We start from the raw sequence: 20739 nt of genomic DNA, 5'->3' as shown, positions 1-20739 counted from the left end.
AATGGGGACCAGCGTGGGAGGAGCTGAGGGCTAGGCAGGTGCAGGTCCAGTAGGCGTTCCTGGCTATGTGGAACGTAAAACTCACTCGCACAAACCACAGGGAAGTCGTGTTGTTGCATAGCGAGGGGTCGGAGGCAGGGAGCAGTGGGGTTTGCTAACTGAAGACAGCACAAACGGCCTGGTTCCTTTGCCTCCTTACTCTGCTCTCTTGAGCTTCTTGGCTTTGTTCTCTGGCTGGCTATCCTTGTGGTCCCAGGACAGCTGCCATAGCTCCAGGCATCACAGCCGAACATGCAAAGGTCCCGCAGAAGAGGAGACTGTGTGTGTGTGTGTTTACAGACTGAAGAAGCCTTTCCCATGAGCCCCCTGCAAACATCTACTCATGTCTTACAGGCCAGCATTAACAAGGAAGAAGGGAATGTCTGCTTTAGCATTCAAGGTCTACAAAGACTCTGAGGCCAGGAAGAGCTGGGTGTGTTCAAGGGCTAGATGGAATGAGAGGGGAGCAGCAGGCTGCAGGCCCGGGCTGAGAAGGCCTTAGTAGGGCCTTTGCATTTGATTCCAGGGTCATGGGAAAGCCATTGAAGGATTTGGAGCAGGAGGGAGTTACGGTCTGATTTTTGTGTTTTAAGAGCTCCCTGGTTGCCATGCATAGGATGAATTGAAGGGGGCCGGGGGGAGGAGAGTCCAGCTGGATGGACAAGTGGGGGTGGGATTGCAGTCGGAGCCTGTGCACGGAGGCACATCCATGGTCTAAAGTCTGGTGGTCATGGCCCTGTGCGAAAGGAGGTCGTGGACTTCACAGGCACCTAAGATGCTCCTCCTAACTGTGACACGGCTCCACCATCTCTGACTTCCCGAGATGGGTTCTACACCCAGAGTGGTGTGTTCTCTGAGGACAGAAGCTCTGCTCACTGTGGCACCATTAGGAGGCTTTAGAATCACTGGCCTAGACCTGCAGAAGCTTCTAGAGGGCACACTACCCAGCCTTGTTTCTAGGCAGGTAAACTGTAGTAGCCCTGTTTTTCGGGTGAGGCTCAGAGCTGCACAGAAGCCGCACACTTTCCCAAATGTCTTTTAGGATATGTGAGTTAAAAGTAAATAAACAAAACCATAGAGACACAGGGATGTACATAATTGAAAGAGAAAGCGCTTTTCTATGATCTTTGCTGTATGTATCAAGGTGCATACAGACGGGGTGTGAGTGTGTGCCTTTGCTTTCACCATTTCCAATGCAGCATAAGAGAAGGAAAACTCCAGCACCTGCTCGCACGAGAACTGGTTCCTGGAGACATCGTGTCTCTCTCCATCGGAGACCGGATCCCTGCGGACATCCGACTTACAGAGGTGAGGCTCCCAACCCTTGTTGATGGGAGGTGAAGACATCAAGCTTGTGACAGCCATGCTTTTTCTCTTCCTCTCTCTCACACACATACATGTACATATACACGTGTGCACACATGCATGTGCACACACTGGCATACATGCACATGTACACATATACATGCACATGCATGCGTGCAAACCAGCCAGGAAGTTAGCAAGCAAGCTAATTATAAGCATAAAGTCCCTCAAGCCACATTTCGTAACTTACTTATTCTCATTTTAAGTATAAGCCTAATGAATTTATGTTACGTGATTTTCCAGTTTACAGCAGGCTGCAGTAGCAAAGTAAACTAAGGTAGGGCTGGGGAATGAGGCAGGAGTTGCTTCTGGAAAAGGACACACAGATGTCAGAAAGAAGTGATATCAGACTGCTTAATAATGAGGAGGGAAACAGAACCAATGAAAACATAAAAAGCACAAGATTTTCCAGCCCCGTGGTTTGGGGACATCGGGGGTAGGGCAGTCTCCTCCCCAACATTTGTCAGTCTCACCTTCATGGAACAATCTATTTGAAGTTATCCTGGATTCTTGAGAAAAGGTTAAATCAAGTTCAGCATGATCTGTCGATGGGAGAAATCTATTTTATGAATCCTTCCAAGAATGTGTAAGAACTATTCAAAGCTTTTAGTCATAAAGGATTAAGCGTAGGTTATCTGCCCGATGTATTTACAGATGTGTTCTTAGGAACCAGAGGATCAACATGCTGTTCAAAGGTTGGCTTTGGGCTGGCCTGGTGGTGCACTGGAGAGTGTGCCGCTTGGGAGCGCGGTGGTGCTCCCGCCAAGGATTCGGATCTCATGTGGAGACCGGTTCCTGCTCACTGGCTGAGCGCGGTGTGGGCGCAACACCGAGGTTGCGATCCCGTTGCCGGTCCCCGGTACTGGCGCGACACCGAGGGTTGCGATCCCGTTACCGGTCAGTAAAAAAAAAGACAAAAAGACCAAAAAAAAAAAAAAGGTTGGCTTTGAGGGAGGGCATGGAGAGGGGCAGCGCTGGAGCCCAGCCTCTGGGACCTGTGTTTACAACTTTCTCATCCAATCTGTGACATCGAGGCAGGGGCCAGAGGGCCATCTTATGTGTAGACACTCAGACAGTCCAACCTCTCTGCCCCTGACTTTCACATCTCTAGGCAGGGCAGGGCAAAGGTGAGGGGTGCTCAGGATGCCAGATTAAGGAGGGTGCACGCCCTGGCTCATGCTGGTGCCCTTGTAGCACCAGAAGTGGAATCTTCATGGTCCCCGCCTCTCCTGTATTTGGCACTAGCATTGGCACCCTGACTCCCAGTCTGGGGGTGTTGATCTGATCAGAGGAACCACTGTCAACTGGCAAGCCCCACCTGTAGGGAAGGTCTGACGTTTTCCACTTCTCTGTTGAGTGGATCTGGACCCCACTCATAATGCACCAGGCATGGAGTGGGGTCCAGATCCTGGGCAGCCAATAAGGAGGACATGTGTTCAGTGCAAGTGCAGTTATAGATGCAAAGAGAGGCAGTGCAGACAGATGGTTAGTGCCCTGGGGCTGGGCATGGGCCTCCATCTGAGCCCTGGCTCTATAATTCAAAGCTGTATGACTTTGAGCAAGTTACTTAACCTCTCTGTGCCTCAGTTTCCTCATCTGTAAAATGGGGGATGATAATGTCCATAGGATTACATAACCTCATAGATGCAACATGCCCAGCACAGTGCCTGGCGTGGCTGAGTGTCAGGCAAGTGTGTGGCTGTCATTACTGCAGCATGTGCCAGGAGTCAGCAAACCCTAGGCCACAAGTGCTGTCCCTGCATCTCGTAATGGGGGACTTGGGGAAGGGATTCACCTCTCTAAGCCTCAGTTTCCCCATCTCTGAAAGGATTGGTTTCCACTCCATGGGGCTGTGGTGAAGAAGAAACAAGCAATGTCCTATAATATGCTTAGCACATGCCTGACATGAGGTAACAGTCATCAGGCGTTAGTAATTGATTTTATTTTTTATCATTATGGGTCTCTGCAGCAGTTCTTTGAAACAAGTTTTTAAACCCCACATGACTCCAGTTAGCTCAGTCGGTTAGAGCACAGCCTTGTAACACCAAGGTCGAGGGTTCAGTTCCCTATACCAGACAGCCTCAAAAAATCCAATAACAAAAAAGCAGCCAAATCACTGTTACTACCTGAACTGTCTCTCTCCCAGTTCTACCCTGTGTATTCCTACTGAGGAGGTTTTCCTCAAGGCCACCAGCCATGAGCACACTGCAGACTTCCCTCTCTGTATTTTTCAACTCTATGGAACAATCAGTAGCTTTGTTTGTTCACAGTGGGAAACCTTTATCAGCTACTAAGCTCTGAACCCCGGGAGTGCTTTATACACATTTTTAAACCTTTTTGCATAGTGTGTGGGGATCGGTCATGAAACATTATTTTCTCTTTCCCAGAGTTAAAACAATAGCAAAGTCCTCAGTCAAAGGCTGACCTCGTACAGCCAGGGAGGCAGGTCATTGTTCATTCTTTTTTTCTTGTACCATTTCTAAAATAAAAAGGCAACTGAATCGGAGTTGTCAGGATTCCAAGTAACGCTCCGTCTTGGAGGTCAGAGCAAAGGCTGGGAGCCCTGCGTGGGGAGACAGGAGCAGTCCATGCACCTAAGCAGGAAGGGAGCCCCACCGATGTCCTGCCCTGTCCCCTATCGCCCCTCACCCAAAATTGAGCCCTGGAAGTTCACCAGAAGCTCCGCCCACCCACCAGCCCCCCACACCCCGGTTCTGCCCCTCCTTGGCCTGGAAGCTCCACCTGAACGTCTGCCTCCCTCAGTTTACCTCAGATGAAGGGAACTTATGTTTTTCTATATATATGAGGGCACTTCAAAAGGTCATGGGAAAATAGAATTTAAAGATAATACGAATCTCTCCATGAACTTTTGAAGACTCTTCATATCTATCAAGTCTGTGCTCACCGCTCATATGTAAAAACTGCCACATGTCATCTCCCAACACTCTTATTTTTCCTTGTTTTACAACAAGGATGCAGCAGCCTGGAGAGGTTGGGCAGCCACCTGAGGTCACATGGCAGGGGGATCTGAACCCAGGCAGACTGGCCCCAGAGCGCACGTCCTCCATCACAGTGGGTTCTCTTTCCCTGTGGCTAGCTCTTCTGACTTTTTTCTGGCTCTCTGTGTCTCCTGGGTTTCCTCAGTGTATCAGTTTCCTATGGCTGCTGTAACAAATGACTGCTCAGTGGCTTAACACACATGTATGATCTTACAGTTCTGGGGTCGAAATCAACAGTCTCAGCAAGGCCTCTGGAGGCTCCAGGGGAGGATCCCTTGCCTTGCCTTTTCCAGCTTTGAGAGGTCACCTGCAGTCTTGCTCATGGCCATGTCACTCCACCTGCTGCTCCTACTGTGTCCCTGACTCTCAGACATCTCTCTGACCCTCCCACCTCCCCCTTATAAGGAACCTGTGATTCCACTGAACCCATCCAGTGTTGCTTTGCCTCCCACGGATTTGTCACTCCTTTTCCTCTGGGTAATGGAGCCACCAAAGATTACTCAAAGCCCATCTCTTCTGAGCAGTGAGACGCCCCAGAAAGGGGTCAATCTCCTGGAACCCTCAAGCGAGAGGCATTCCTTCCATTTGGGAAATTAACCATGAATTGGGGTTCTCTTCCTGAATTTATTCTCCAGCCCAGGAAGTTACAGGAGGAGAGATAGGTGGGGTTTTTGCTAAGTATAGTTTAACAAGTTTAACAATACAAGCTGGTAACGTGCAATTAAGTTGATCCACTAACAACAGCTTGATTTTAGCAAACATTCCTTCTCCCTTTAGCAGCTTCCCAGTAACTTTACATATCAATAAGTAACTTGTCTGTTTTAGAACCAGCAGCCTTGCTGTGTTACAGCTCTTTATCTTACAACAGAGACTAAACAGCCTGGGGGAAATTTCCTGTTTTTTGTAAGGTCAATATTTGAAACTGCAAGGCTTTGGAAAACCAGGCCCTGTAAAGTACATTTGCTTTATGCATACTTCACAACCCAGATAATCCAGGATAATCTCCCTATCTCAAGGTCTTTAACTTAATCACTTCTGCAAAGTCTCTTTTGCCCTGTCAGATAACACATTCCCAAGTCCTGAGGATTAGGATGCGGACATCCTTGGGGGGTGGGCCACATTGAAGGCCCTTCTCCAAGCCTGTCTTTCCTCCCTTCCTGCCTCAGGACACCCCATCTGCACCCCCATCTCCATCACTCATCCATTCTACAAATATTTCTTGAGCACCTGTTATGTGCCTGGTACTGTGCTGGGTGCTGAGGATACCATGCAGAAAACAGATTTGGTCCCCGTGCTTGTGGGTTTATAGCCCAAAGTTCCAAACCTAAATCTACTCACAACTCAATGTCTTCTGGGGGAGCTATGAGAGGAATTCTGCATTTCCCAAATGGGAAAGACTTGCCAGGCCTGGTGCAGTCAGGGAGGACTTCCTGGAGACAGCGGCTCTCAAGTTGACCTCAAAGGTTGAATGGACATGAATCAGCTGTTCTAGGCAGAGGAGGCCCAAGCTACATGCCTGGCCCTGATCTACAAGCCAGCTGAGTTGCTGCTTTCTAGTGCCTATGAGACGTGTCCATGCAGGGAGCCACCATGTGGGAGGGCCGTTTCTGCCACCTGGAACCCTCTCTCCACCATGTGTGATTTAGCCCTTCCTGTCCCCGAGATCTCTGCTCACTGTCCCTTCCTCCTGGCCTTCCCTCCCTACCCTGTGCACCCTGGTATTTGTTCCGGTGTTTACTGTTTGCATGTCGGTCGCCATCTCCACGAGGGTGAGGATTTGCCTGCTACTACATCCTCAGCACCCAGAGGAATGCCTGGTCCATAGTGAGAGATGGACAGACAGACAGACACACACACCACCTCTGTTCCACTCCATCCAGCCCCTCACTCTTTCCCACCTGTGCCCTCTTCTCTCTGAGCTCCCTCCGTCTTTCCTGCATCTCTGGCTAGCTGTCCTCTGCACAGACATCTTTGTCTCTTCTCTCGCTTCCTTTCCTCATTTAAAAAAAAGTTGCTTTATTTTTTAGAAAAGTTTTCGATTTACAGGAAAATTGAGAAGGTAGTACAGAGGGTCCCCATAACCCCGCCCCCCGTTCCTCTACTGTTAATGTCATGCCTTACTATGGTGCATTTGTTACAATTAATGAACCAATGTCCATATGTTAATGTTTAACTAAAGTCCGTGTTTTCTTCAGATTTTCATAGTTTTTCCCTAATATCCTTTTTCTGCTCCACAATCCCACATGACATTTAGTTGTCATGTCTGTTTAGGCTTTTCTTGGCTGCGACAGTTTCTGACTTTCTCTGCTACTGACGACCTTGACAGTTTTGAGGAGTACTGGTGAGGTATTTTGTAGAATATCCCTCAAGCTGCCTCCAAAAACCTTCCCCAGGATTGTTCATGACTTCTCCTTACACCCCATTGTCCCGAGCATGAGGGACGCTGCGAGCTGCCAGGGAGGCTGGGCACGTGGGCACATGGGCATGCAGCTGGACTCATCACCGCTCCCAAGACCACGGGGGCCCATCAAAGAGGAAGGGGGGGAGATGGGCGTTACCCAGGCAAGTGGGGGCCCCTGTCATCCTTGGGGGCTGAGATCCCATGCAGTGCACATATTTGTGGGAGATTGTTATTGAATTTTAAAAGTTTTAAATTATAGAGAACTCACAGACCCCTGTTTGAGAACTGCTGATCTGTTGTGCTCTTGTACCATTTCTAAATGGTACCAGAAGGGTTTGTGGAAGATGACTTCTCTAAATCGATCTTATACACTTGATGACAAGGTCCTGAGGGACAGGGCCCACCCTAGACTCCTTATCCATCCTCAGTGGTATCTGGCATGGTTCTGGCCATAGGAGCCTCACCTGTGAGTGATCGTGCTGGGTCTGTGGTCGAGAGGCAATTTTGGAAGATGCTGAGAGTGCAGTTTCTGGAACGAGAGCCTTAGTTCAAATCTCTGTTCTGCCACTAACCAGCTGTGGAAACTTGAGCAAGTGACTTAATCTCTATGCCTCCATTTCCCCATATGTAAAATGGATAAAATAGAATCTTCCGTGCAGGAGGATGTGCAAGGACCAAGAGATAAGGCTCGGAAAGAGCCCAGCCCAGGGCCTGGCATATAGCAAGTGTCCATAAATGTTAGCATCTCCCTTCTCCTTCCTGGGGCACGTGGGGGGTTTGGTGTTCCTGTGTGTGTTTCTGGTGTTAACCTTAGATTGTCACTGAATAACCCGGCCCAGTTATTATATGGGATTGTACGGGAATCTCCGAGGCGGGCAGGCTGAGTGTTAGGGCAGAACACAGGTGCTTATAAAAGCATATTCTAAAATAACCATTGCTTTAGTTTTTTAAGTTATATTAACATTTCAAATACAACTAAAAGAAGATATGAGACTTGTGTTTTTCAAGAAGGGCCACACGTTCAAAGCTTTCCTGACTCCTGGAGGCATCCGAGGTCATGATTCCGATATTCATTTCTTAAGTTTGATGTGTTCCCTATTTGACGTCCATTAAGGTGCTGGATACATTCTGTGCTTTTAAGACCAATTTTCGGGGAGGAAGTGGGGAGGGTGTTCCATGACTTCTTTCTCTCTACTCTGCTAGGTCACAGACCTCCTGGTAGATGAATCCAGTTTCACCGGAGAAGCTGAGCCGTGCAGTAAGACGGACAGCCCCTTGAGTGGCGGAGGGGACCTCACCACCCTGAGCAATATCGTCTTCATGGGGACCCTGGTGCAGTACGGGAAGGGGCAGGTAAGTCCAGGGGGCTCCTGGGGCTGTGGCCTCCCATCACCTACAGGCCTCCAGCCCTCAGATTTTATGCTTTTTCTCTCCAATACAGGGAGTCGTGATTGGAACAGGGGAAAGGTCTCAGTTTGGAGAAGTGTTTAAGATGATGCAGGCTGAGGAGGTGAGGGGCCGTGGCACTTCGGTTTTGTGAGCTGGGGTTTGAGATTATTCTAGGTGAGTGAGACCAGCCCTGCCTCCCCTTCGGAATGAGGAGGAGGTGGTTAATGTGAGCATCTTTTCACACATCTTTATTTCAAAACATCGGTTAGCATTTTCATCAACATGTAACTTTCTGGCAATAACATACACAGATCTTAGGTGTGGAAGTCAGTGAGTTCATGTAGGTGTGCACCCCTGTGTGGCTGCAGTCAGATCAAGCCATAGGACAGCAAGGCGAACACACTGTGAAGAAAGCCAGGCTGAGGCTGGGGCACGTTGCTGGGACCTTGTCAAACAAATCCATTGTTCCCACCCTTCCAGACGCCTAAAACTCCTCTACAGAAAAGCATGGACAGTCTGGGGAAGCAGCTGACACTGTTCTCATTTGGCATCATCGGTGAGTGAAGCGGCTTCTGTGCTGGGTTCTGGAGACAGGGGGAGCCGTCCTGGGGCAGCTGTTGCCCAAACATCTTGCCACTCACCTGCGTGAGGCCTGGGGATTGGGATCAGAGACCCTCCAACAGCAGCAAGAGGTTTCTGCACTAGGCCAGACTGGCTGCTGTAACACGCAGACCCTGCATTTTAATGGCTTAACATAGTGAAAGTCTGTTTCTCGATGACACCACAGTCCAGGGGCGTGTTCCTGGATAACTCACCTCAACTGCTGACCTGGGCCCAGGCCTCTGCTGTGTTGTTGCTCTGCCTTCCTCTGTGTCCTTGGAGGCCATAATTCTACTCACCTGGCAGGCACAGAAAGAGAACACGGAGGCTTGTGGGGGAAGTTATTAAGGCATGCACCAGAAAGTAGAATCATAGCTCTTGCCCTTTTTCTGTTGGCCAGAATGGAGTCACATGGCCTACCCAACTGCAGAGGAGTCTGGGAAATGTAGTTTAACCATGCACCCAGCCATATTTTTATGCTTCTAAGCAAGCTGTTCCTGGGCTGGTGCTTCCCAGCCTTTGGCAACACACCAGACAGCATTAACATGATGCTGCACACCTAAATTTAGGTCTTAAGCCTTAACATCTTCAAGGGGCTGTCCTGATCCCTTCACCTGCTCCTTCCTGCTGTTTCCAGCTCTGGCCTTGATTCTGTGCCTTCATTCTCATCTTTCATGATCACCCAGTGCCTCACCCATATTAGCTTCTCAATAAACATTTGTTGAGTAAATGATTTAATAAAGGAGCAAACCAATAAACCACTGCCCATGGTACATGCAGTGTTGTGGAGAAGTCCTGGTGAGTCTAGCTGACACTTCAGAGCCAGAGAAAGTTCTTGGGAGAAACAGCTGTTCCTCCTAGCTGCAATTTTGTTGTGCATCTGGCCACATAGATGCATTAATTCATTTAGTGAGTGTCCTATGACATGCTGAACCTGTGCTAGGTTCTGGGGCCACCAAGATGAGTCAAACAGTTTCTGCCCTTAGATTGGCCACAGTCTAACAGGAGAGAGACAGCTGAACAATATGAAAGGTGAAGGCAGCAGTTACTCTTGTTTGGAAGAGCTGGGAGGGCTCCAAGGAGGAGGTGATATTAAACTGAGTCTTGCAGGATGAGTAGGAGTTTTCCAAATGAAAAAAGAAGGGAATGGGAATTCCAGGTGGAGGAAGCAGTATCAGAGCATAGAAGGTGGGTACCTTATGAGAGGTGGTGAATTGAGCAAAGTGGTTAGAGGATGTGCTCTGCAGCCACATGTCCTGGGCTACAGGCCTGGTTCTGACACTTCTAGCTCTGCCACCCTGGGCAAGTTACATAACCGCTCTGAGTTGTGCTGTTCCTGTCTACAAGAGGAGGCATAATCCCACTGCCTGTCCCACAGGGTTGTTTGTGAGCATGCCAGGAGTTAACACATACGAAGTGCCCCAGGCCCTATCTGGCCTAGAGGGGTGGTTGTCATTATGGTGTCCATACATGATTGAACACTTATTCTGAGTCAGATGTGCTAAGCCTCTATTACATTATTTCATCTAGTCCTCAGTACAGCCCTTCAGGGTAGATGTTGTTGTCCCATTTTATGGCTGGAAAAACTGAGGCTCAGAGAGGGTAAGCACCTTGCCCATTGTTACACAGCCAATTCATGGAGGAGGAGGAGGAGGATTATAAACCCAGATCTCTGACCCCAAAGCCATCCTATTCTCCTGTCTTGTGGGGTATTTGTGAAGATTAGAGAAAATACATGAGGGGCCGGGCAGGTAGCTGCATTCTGTGCATTACTCATCCTGTCATTACGAACTTCTGAACACAACACAGCCTGAGCTTGATGAACATGGGATGTACCCAGGAGCTGGAACCCAGGGCTCTTGATCCTATCATCCTGGTGACAGTCCCACTCACCCTGTCCTCCCTGGCCACCTCTTCCCAACACTCCAATTTCTACTCTCTTTCACAAACCCCAGCTTTGTAATTACTGCCCAGAGTCTGCTAAACCACTAGGTTTACTGCTTTAAGATAGCTCTATACCCTCGTCTTTCCTCTCTCCGCTATGTGGTTCGGGGACAGTGACGGAAATAGGTTTTATCTTAACCCACTGAATCTGACACAGCTGGTGGAGTTCTGTGCCAAGAGAGGATCTTGAGGCCATGCCCAGGCTCAGTGCAAAGAGGACTGTGATGGGTTAGTGATGTCTGCCTGGGGCATGGGAGGGAAGTGTCTGTGCATGGCTATTCACTTGCCATCCTTGCGTGTAGATCAGTCATCTCTGGCAGAATGGAACACACAGAGGGCCCTCCCTGCCCAGAGGCATCTTTCACATTCTAGAGCAGGGGATGGAAATTGTGGTTCCCAGCCCAGATTTGGTCTGCTGCCTGTTTTCATGTGGCTGGCAAGCAAAGAATATTTCTTAAATTTTTAAATGATTTTTTAAAAATCAAAAGAAGAATAGCATTTTATGATATGAAAATTATATGAAATTCATCTTTCAGCGTGCGTTAATAACCCATTATTGGAGCACAGGCCTGCCATTGACGTGTCTATGGCCACCTTCAAGCTACAAGGGCAAAGCTGAGCTGCAACAGAGACCACATGCCCCAGAAAGCTGGGCTGTTTACTAGCTGGCCCCGCACAGAACAAGTTTCCAGCAGCTGCCCTAGATGACTGGGGTTGCCAGAAGGAAGTTGTGCATTAACAATGAGCACGGGTCTCTCTACCACAGTAGCCCCAAGGACAAATACCAAGTAATGTGTTTCAAGGCATATTGTCAAAGTAGACAGTGTTAACAGGCCTTTCTGCAGGATGAAATTTGTTTAAAAATAAAAAGTTCTGAGGCTGAGGTCCCATGAGGTTGTTGCCGTATACAAGCCTTTATTCATTCCTTAAGTTAAATTAGAACTTAGTTAAATCAACATGTCCATGGCAAGGGCTATGATACTGCTCAGACTTTTTCCTTTTAACATTTCAAGAACTGCTCTAGCAGAGTGGGAGTTTTGAAGTTGGGTCCTAGGATCCCCAGAGGGCCCACAGGGGAGAGGTAGGGCAGCGGTGGCATGCTGGTAGATACTTTCTAGGGGGAAGCAGTGTTTGCTGATTCTCATGGTATAAATACTCTCAGCATGGCCAACTTCAAGCTGCCAACGTAGTTGCTGAACATGGGTTTGGGGAGAGATGAGCACGACTGACTCTTGTGAGCCATGGGGTGGGCTGAGCCCCTGGTGGGCAGGGCGCTGGGCTCACTGCTGCTTCTGTTTCTAGCAGTGTCCCCCCATCTAATCAATTTCATCTGAGTTCATTCGGGTTTCAGCTAAGATTTCAGCTGACAACTGAGTTCTGTAGCTAATCATAGTATATCAAAAACAAAACTAACAGATCTTGTGACACCCCTTCCCTCCCCCACACATACACGTACACACACCACTACACCCAGATAAAACATGGTCCGTTTCCTCATTCCCTGCAAAACAAAGCTGGCATTCCTTAGCAAATCTTCCAAGGGCACCAATAGGTAACCACCCCTTCCCATAGCCTTTCTCACTGCTTCTGATAATGGTGGCCACAGCAGTCAACCACTGGGCATGAACTGTGGGTCCCAACCTGCACTGAGCACTTCAAATAGACGGTCACATCTTACACTCCAGAACAGCTCCTGGAGGGAAGCATGATCATTATCCCATGTTACAGATGAGGAAACGGAGGCCGCACCTAGCGGCCCCAGCTCTTTTCCCATTGCCAGAAATCTTGTGAACTTTCATGGGTCCCAGGACGGCTCAGGCCACTTCTGCCTTGAGGGTCCATCTGTGACCGTCTCATGTCTCCTGTGCCTAGCTCAGTGCCTGGTGTTTAGTAAATGTTTGGCGAATGATTGCTAAAGAAGAAAGTGAGAGGGAATCTATTTGATTATGAACACGACAAGGTAAAATAAGAAACAGTGGCCCCTCTGCCCATCACAGGAGCAGCTGTCGCTTGCCATATTGAACCCCCCCGGGGGAGTTTCTGGATACGCACAGCAAAGGGGAAACTTTTGGGATGATATGTAAACATTTGTAAACAGCCCCAAATAAACTGCTTATTTGTTTGTTTCTTTCACTTGAACTTAACTTGAACCTTTCCTGTAAAAATTTTTTTTGAAGTGATAAAAGTATCTTCCTCAAAAAAAAAAGAAAGAAGAAAGCGATTGAAAGTCCTTGAGATTATTAATCATTCCCCTGTGTATGTCCTCCTGTAAACTCTTTAAGAAAATGAGTTTAAGATGCCTTCAGACATCAGAGAACAACTTGTGTGCACACAGATACACGGTGTTTTTGTCTCTTCCCCAGGTCTAATCATGTTGGTTGGCTGGTTGCAAGGAAAGCAGCTCCTCAGTATGTTCACGATTGGGGTCAGGTAAGGGCATGGTGGCTGTCCCTCGCCTTGTCAGTGGGTTGGATGGGCTCTGAGCCCTAAAGCCTGCAGCGGGAGAAAGTGGGGAGACTGCGGAGTAGAAAAGTCCTAAGGAAGCCGTGTCCTCCCCACCCCAATAGCATGTTGTCCAACAGGCAGGGGTGCCTGTGAGTGCTTGCAAAATTAATGAAAGTATATGATTTGAAGTTCCCTTTCTGGTCACTCTTTGCCCGTGGCTAAGAGCATGGACCCCAGATCCAGTCTGCCTAAGTTTAAATTCTGCCTCTGCCACTTCCTAGCCGTGTGACCCTGGGCAAGTGTCATGGTTCTCTGTGCCTTGGTTTCCTCCTCTGTAAAATGGGAATGATAATAGCCCCTCTTCTAGGGTTGTTGTGAGATTAAATTATTTAGTCCACGTGAGAGCCTACAACAATACGCATGCGTAGCCAATGGGTGCTCTGGTTACTGGTTTAGAACTCAATCCAAGTCCTCGTTTTATAGAGGAGGCAATAAGAGAGGACCGTGGACATGTAGCCCAAGGCCACACAAGTGATGCCTGGGAGTCAGGGCACTTGACGTTAAGCTGAGGGGACCTGCCCCTCTTCCGCACGGTGATTCTGATAAGTAGCTGCAACCTCCTAGGTCCTGGTGGGTAATGCAGAGAAAAGGGGAGCCCAGCTTAGTGCAGTGGGGTGACATTGCCAGTAACTTTTCCATGGCTACTTGCCAAGGCAAGGGGAGCAGAGTGCCAGTGATTGTCACTAACTGGGTATGTCCCAGCAGGAGGGTGGCTGGTGGCCCGTCTAGGACACAGAGAAGGCAACACATTTCTAGCGTCACGTCAAGTCTGGTGGTTTTCAGAAGGTGACCCACAAGCTGCCCATGCTGCTGGTGTCTGCAAGATGGTTTTAGGTGTTACATGGAAAATTATTTTAATGTCTGCTAGAAATATATGTGTGTGTGAGTATAGATATGTATGTGTGAGTTTTCTTTTGAAGGTGATGAAAATGTTCTAAAATTGATTGTGATGATGGTTGCACAACTCTGAATATACTAAAACCCACTGAATTACGTACTTTAAAGGGGTGGATTTTATGATACGTGAACTATATCTCAATAAAGAAGAAAAAGAAAGCATAGAGCAGGGAACTAAAAGTGCTATTATTAAAAGGATCCTTAGAGTCTTTCTAATTTATGTATAAAAAGCAAATTGTTTACAAGCACCTGTGTTGTAACGATGCTTACAATAAATCCACACACCTCACAGTGGATTGAGGGAGGTATCCCAGTGTGTGCTGGGACACGGAGGTTTCAGGGAGGCTGCTTTCCTGGAGCTGACCAGTGTGGGCAAGAGAATCTTGCCTTAAGGGTTGGTGTACTTACCTGTGGGACACAGTATGATACATAGTGTCGGGTGTACTCAGCTGTGGTACACAGTATGATACATAGTGTCAGGCATACCCATCTCCGAGTCAAGCTTGCCTATGTGTAAGTGAATGTACACAGTTACCTGGTAATTAGCAATAGAATAGACTCAAATGTGGGTCTTTTAAAATTCCAAATGCCTTATTTTTTTAATCACACCATGCTGTATGCATTAATTGAGGGTCAGGCAGCAAACAACATGTGGACAGACGTGTCATATTACGAAAACATTTGATAACTGTTTTTTGAATGAATGGAAATTTAAAAAGAGCATGTCTGGTTTTAGACACTTTGTCACTCAGAGTGACAAAATCCTGGGGACATAGGGAAAAACTTACAATAAAAAAAGAGGAATTGGTTTAAAGAACATTACACAATGATAACACAGGCACACAGAGGTGACAAAAGTTGTAAAAGCAAAATATAAATGACAGACATTTGGAAAACCCCATCTCAGCTTAGTTCCAAGGCAAAAAATAAAGTCCATACAATGAGACACACAGACATTCAAACCACGTCAGAATAGCTTTAAAAAATAGTTCTCAGAATAGGAACATAAAAAGAAAGAGAAAACAGCTGCACTAATAGTTTATTGTCTTTAGGTTTTAGCTATAAATAATCTATAAATAAGTGGATTAATGCCAGGATTTGGACTTTTCCCCAAAAAATATTTGGAATCATGAAAATCTAGGCATTGTCCTGTACAGAGAGTCCTGCTGGGTTTCAGGTCTTTTTCTCTGAAAATATGCTGGGTGCACCATGTGTCTTGCTAGTGGCTGTGAGAAAGGGCTTGTTAAGCTCTAGATGATGAAGCCCAGGGTGCCCTTCTGATTGTAGGATGGTCATGACTCAAGTCAGTTGGGGCTTTCTGACTTTATATCCTGAACTGGATGCTGTGAGGGATATAAAAGAAGAAAGAACCCGTCTTCACAGAGCCTTCAGTGGCCGTTTATGCTTCTGTGTCGGCATGGATGGCTTTGACCATGTGATCTATTTGTATCATTTTCACTAAGTCCCTTTCATGATCAGCACACAGTGTCAGTACTGGGGGCGGTCGTGAGCAGGACAGTTACTGTTCCCCCTTCAAAGAACTGTGGGTCTCGGTGGACTTAAAGGATTGTGGGAGTCAAGGGCTAGAGAGAAAGAGCTGGAAAGATAGGAGGTGGTGGGCAGAAGCGGGAACCTGAGATTGAGGTCACGGAGGGGCTCAGCTGATGCTAATGCTGAGACCTGGAATGTGACTGGGTATGTAGTGTCCTGGGCCACGTAACAAAGTACCACAAACTGAGGGGTGTACAACAGCAGAAATCTCTTCTCTCTCATTTCTGAGGGCCAGAAGGCCAAGATCAAGGTGTCGCTGTGCTCTTTCTGAAGGCTCAGGGAGAATCTGTCCCATGCTCCCAGCTTCTGGCGTTGCCGGCAGTCCTGGGTGTTCCTTGGTGTGAGGATACATCACCCCGATCTCTGCCTGTCACATGGTCTTCTCCCTCCATCTGTCTCTGCATCTCTTCTCCTCTCCTATAAGTACACCAGTCACATTGGACTAGGGTGGGCAGCCTAATGACTTGATTACATCTGCAAAGACGCTATTTTCAAAGAAGGTCACATTCACCCATACCAGGGATTAGACGTGGACATATCGTTCAGGGAGGACAGAATTCAGCTCACATCAGCAGGCTGTGGTTGCTGAGGGAGGTGGGTGGCTGGAGGACAAGCTCATTGGGGGGACAAGGCTGAGGAGGTATGAGCCAGAGCATGGGAAGGACCATCTAGCAGATGTTAAAGTCACTAAGAGTATGATGCAGGTGGAGAGAGTGCTCATAGAATCAGTTCTAGAATCTTCAAGAAATTGGAGGGAGAGAGACTAGTGTCTGTTGATGCTGCAGCAAGGGGTAGGAGTGGGAGGGGGCCATCTGATTGCGGTCAGTCCTTCCACAGCTCATAGGGAAAGGCTGGTCTCCATTTTACACACCAGGACACAGGGTTAGACGGACTCAGTCGTGTGGTTACAGAATCAGGGATGGAAGAGCTAGACTTGAACTCCCCTGTGTCCGGTCCAAAGCCAGGCTCCCGGTGCCCTGCTGCCTCTCGGCAAGTCTGAACTCTCCCGCTTGTGCCATCCTTGGTCCCCCACCTCGGCCACCACTGGTCATTGGCTCAGTTGTTTGCCTCACAAATATTTGTTGTTCATCTGGTTTTTTGGTTTTTTAAAATTTTTATTATAAGCTTATTATTATTACAAATCGTGATTTTTCCTTATGCCCTTTACCCAGCCTATCCCTCCCCAACCCCCCTCCCCCCCATCTCTGTTATTCTGAAAGTTCAAGGAATTGTTTAAGTCTTTTCTTTCTTCCTTTCTTAGCACCCAGTTATGAGTGAGGGCATATGGTATTTTTCTTTCCTTGTCTGGATTATTTCACTTAACATGATTTTCTCCAGACTCATCCATGCTGCTGCAAATGGCAGGTTTTCATTCTTTTTTATGGCTGAGTAATATTCCATTGCACCACAGTTTCCTTATCCAGTCATCCGTGGATGGACGTTTAGGTTGGTTCCATATCTTGGTTATTGTAAACAGAGCTGCGATGAACATGGGAGTGCAGGTATCCTTTTGACATGATGATCTCCATTCCTCTGGGTACATACCCAGCAGTGGCATTGCTGGATCATTGCTGCATCTATTGACTGCCTATTTACATCATCTAAGTCCTGATACAGTCTCCACCCTCGTGGAGTTCTCAAGCTGGTGGGGAAAGTAAATATAATCAATTTATGTGCATGTTAATGAAAATAATTACGACTATCATCCGTGCTACGAAGGAAACAACTGCTGAGAGAGATTAAAAAGGAGGTAAGAGGGATGTGACCTGCCCAGGTGGCCAGGGAAGATTTTTCTTAGGAGTCTTCAGCTCAGAGAGTTGAGAGATGAGAAGGAGCCAGGTAAGAGAAGAGCAGGAAGGGTGCTGCAGGTAGGGGAGGGCATAGGCAAAGGCCTGGCGGTGGGCACAAGCCTGGCATGTCCAGGGAACACCAGGAGGAGACCGTGCCTGGTCACCACGATGATGGATTTGGTTAGAGCCAGATCCCAGAGAAACGTATGGCCCCTTTGCTCCCACTCCTAACCACGCCATCAGAACCCTCTTCAACGTGCCATGCCAGGCCATCCCTACCGTGCTGTGAGATCTGAGAGATGAAAAGTGTTGGCCACCCTTGATATGAAGGTTGAAGGAGGTGGCAGGTGGGAGCCACAACTGAGTTATGCTGTGAGTGGCAGAGTCCAAGGCAATACAGCGACAATCTGGAGGAGATCACTGTCCAGCAGGGGCCTCAAACTTGAGTGTAAGAATAGGAGGGTTCCTGGGAGAGCTTGTTAAGCACAGATTATCAGTCTCCTGACTCAAGAGGTCTGGGTGGGGCCTGAGACTCTGCATTTCTAAAAAGCTCCCAGGGGTGCTGATGTGGCCGGTCCAGGGAGCACACTCTGAACAGTGAGGCTGTCATTAGATGCTACCCCCAATCCAGGCCTGACAAGAGCAGAAACAGGAAGGAGGAGGAGACACCTGCCACTTGGGTGACTGAGCCTTCAGCAGCGGGTGTCCTGGCTGGGAGGGAAAAGTCAGCCTGGGGGAGGATCCCAGAGAAAGTGGAGCTCTCAGAAGCCAGAATGCTTAAAAGCCTCCCCGAGATAAGGATGCACTCCATTCCCATCTCATAAACCATGCAAAGTTCTGTGAACCAGAAAAGACTATTACGTATTTCCAAGATACAAACAAAAAAAAGGTTTCAGTGTCCCTTCCCCGTCCCCCGCCCCACCTCCCCGGGCTCTCGGTCATGCTAGTGCTACCAATTCCAGTTCAACTTGCTCATCCCATTTGATCCATGGTGAACTTGCACTTTACCTGTGATTGTGAAAGGGTGAAGTTTTTCCATTTTTAGTGGCAGATTAAAGTCACCTGAAACCACTGAATCAGAAAATAGAAATGGCAGAACAGCCAGGGAGATTTTCCAAAATAAGTAAAATGAAAGAATTGTTCTTCATAAAACTTATCCTAATTCCGTGTGCCTTGAGTGACATCCAGAATGATCCAAGGCATTTTCTTTTCCTGGTTCATTCTGATCTTTATTAGTTGTGGATTAATTTTTTATCACTATGAACATGTCTAGGTTTGTGCAGAAATGCCCTCCCCATGCTGTATGGGGTGGAAGTCACCATCATGACCCTCCTTTGATGTGTGTTTAGCTAATCTTGTCAGCCTGTGCCATAAAACCAAGGAAGCCCTTTTGTTGTCACCAGAGAAACCAGGCACAGCCCCTTGACCAAATTCAGTAATCTGGGTTTATATAACTTGCCTTTAAGTGTTCCATTGTCTCTGGGTGAGAGGTCACCATTCATGTATGATATTTTTGATTCTAAGATACACACTCTTTTTCACGTGTCAACTCCTCTGAGATCAGACTACTTTTTATGAGCAACAGGGTAAGAAAGCACCGTGTCACATTAATTGGCAATGTTTTTTTTTTTCTTAGTGGAGCACAAAATAATAGTGCCCTTCACAATCAATGGTGTCCTTGATCCAATGAACTACGTGGTAGCCATGTGTGATTTTGGTTGAAGGAGCGCCCCCAGCCTGGTTTTCTATTAACCAACCCAGGTACAGTGCTCCTTCTGTGCTCGGCCTGCCTGGGTGTAGACTCTCATGTGTATTTTCTCATTTACATGTGTTGGTTCAGGAAATATTTACTGGATACCTACAGCACTCTGCTGGATGTTCCAATGCACAGAAATCAGTCCACCTGTGGGTGAGATGTAGCCAGAAAATAGGTTTGTTTGAAATGTGTCATTTTTTAAAAAAACTAGGATTTGTTGCTAACATCTGAAAAATGGGATTGTGCATTAAAGAGATGCTGGGTTTCCAGTTTCTCTTGGGAAGTGGGGAAGGTTTGGCACCACTGGGCGTTGCTGTCATCCCAGGCGGCTCAGCGGCAGCCCTGTGCCTTGGGCAGGGCCTGGCTGTGGGCTCCCCACCTCAGCACCAATCTCACTGCCCACTTCACTTACTTACTAAGTGGCTTGGCTCCCAGGACCTGGCACAGTTGAGCCCTGTTTTAACGGGAGCGTCTTGTGGGGCTTCTCCAGGGTCCCCATCAGTGGCTGTAAGTGGGCTCCGTTTTGGCAAGAGGTATCGGCCCTCTTCTCCTGTGATTTTTCTGGTTGTTCTCAGATAACAAATTCCCTGGTCACTTCTAGTCCCCAAAATAGTCTCTTTCTAGAAATTATAATGAGTGGTTTCATGCGATGAAAATACTTAAAACTTCGGGCCGACCCCATGGCTCATTCAGGAGAGTGTGGCGCTGGGAGCACAGCCGTGCTCCCGCTGCGGGTTCGGATCCTACATAGGGATGGCCATTGCGCTCACTGGCTGAGCGCGGTGCGGGTGACACCAAGCCGAGGGTTGTGATCCCCTTACCGGTCACCGAAAAAGAAAAAAAAATACTTAAAACTTCCTGTAAGGCACAGCGTTCCCACCCTCTCGGGTTGTGGAGAGGGTCTGCTCACCTCCCCCTACCGGCTCGACATCTCTCTTCCTCTCCCCAAGTCACCAGCCCGGGTTGCTTTTCTTCCTTTTTTTTTTTTCTTAAATGGCTTTATTGAGATATAATTCCCATACCATATAATTCACTCTTTCAAAGTATACAATTTAATGTTTTTAGTATATTCACAGATATATGCAACCATCAGCACAGCCAGTTTTAGAACATTTTTATCACCTCAGAGAGAAACCCTGTGCCCTTTAGCTGTCACCCCCCACTCCCCAACTCATCCACTCCCAACCCTCAGCAGTCACTAATCTACCCTCTGTCTCCATGGATTTCCCTGTTCTGGACATTTCATATGAATGGAATCATACAATATGTGGCCTTTGTGTCTGGCTCTTTCACTTAGCATGTTTTCAAGGTTCAGTCACATTGTAGCTTGTGTCAGTATTTCATTCCTTTTTATGGCTGAACATTATGCCATTGTATGGACAGACCACATTTGATTCATCCATTCGTCCACTGATGGACATTTGGGTTGTCATGGTTTCTTTTCATATTTGTTGCTAAATGTTTTTTTTTTTTTTTTTTTTTTTTTTTTTTTTTTTTTTTTCC

The 20739-nt window shown here is 47.6% G+C and overlaps 1 protein-coding gene across 1 annotated transcript in view; it reads left to right on the top strand.

The window, feature by feature from the left end:
* ATP2C2 (ATPase, Ca++ transporting, type 2C, member 2) overlaps positions 1-20739 on the top strand; it is a 58625-nt gene that overhangs the window by 12736 nt on the left and 25150 nt on the right. The window contains 5 exon segments of the mRNA XM_008577450.1: positions 1239-1347; positions 8008-8157; positions 8246-8314; positions 8674-8749; positions 13101-13167. Of these exon segments, the coding sequence (XP_008575672.1) occupies positions 1239-1347; positions 8008-8157; positions 8246-8314; positions 8674-8749; positions 13101-13167 (471 nt within the window).

This window comes from Galeopterus variegatus, unplaced genomic scaffold (assembly GCF_000696425.1).
Source record: "Galeopterus variegatus unplaced genomic scaffold, G_variegatus-3.0.2 Scaffold1513, whole genome shotgun sequence".
In the NCBI taxonomy this organism is placed as follows: Eukaryota; Metazoa; Chordata; class Mammalia; order Dermoptera; family Cynocephalidae; genus Galeopterus; species Galeopterus variegatus.
Note: the sequence above shows the minus strand (reverse complement) of the source record. Positions and strands in the feature narration are given on the sequence as shown.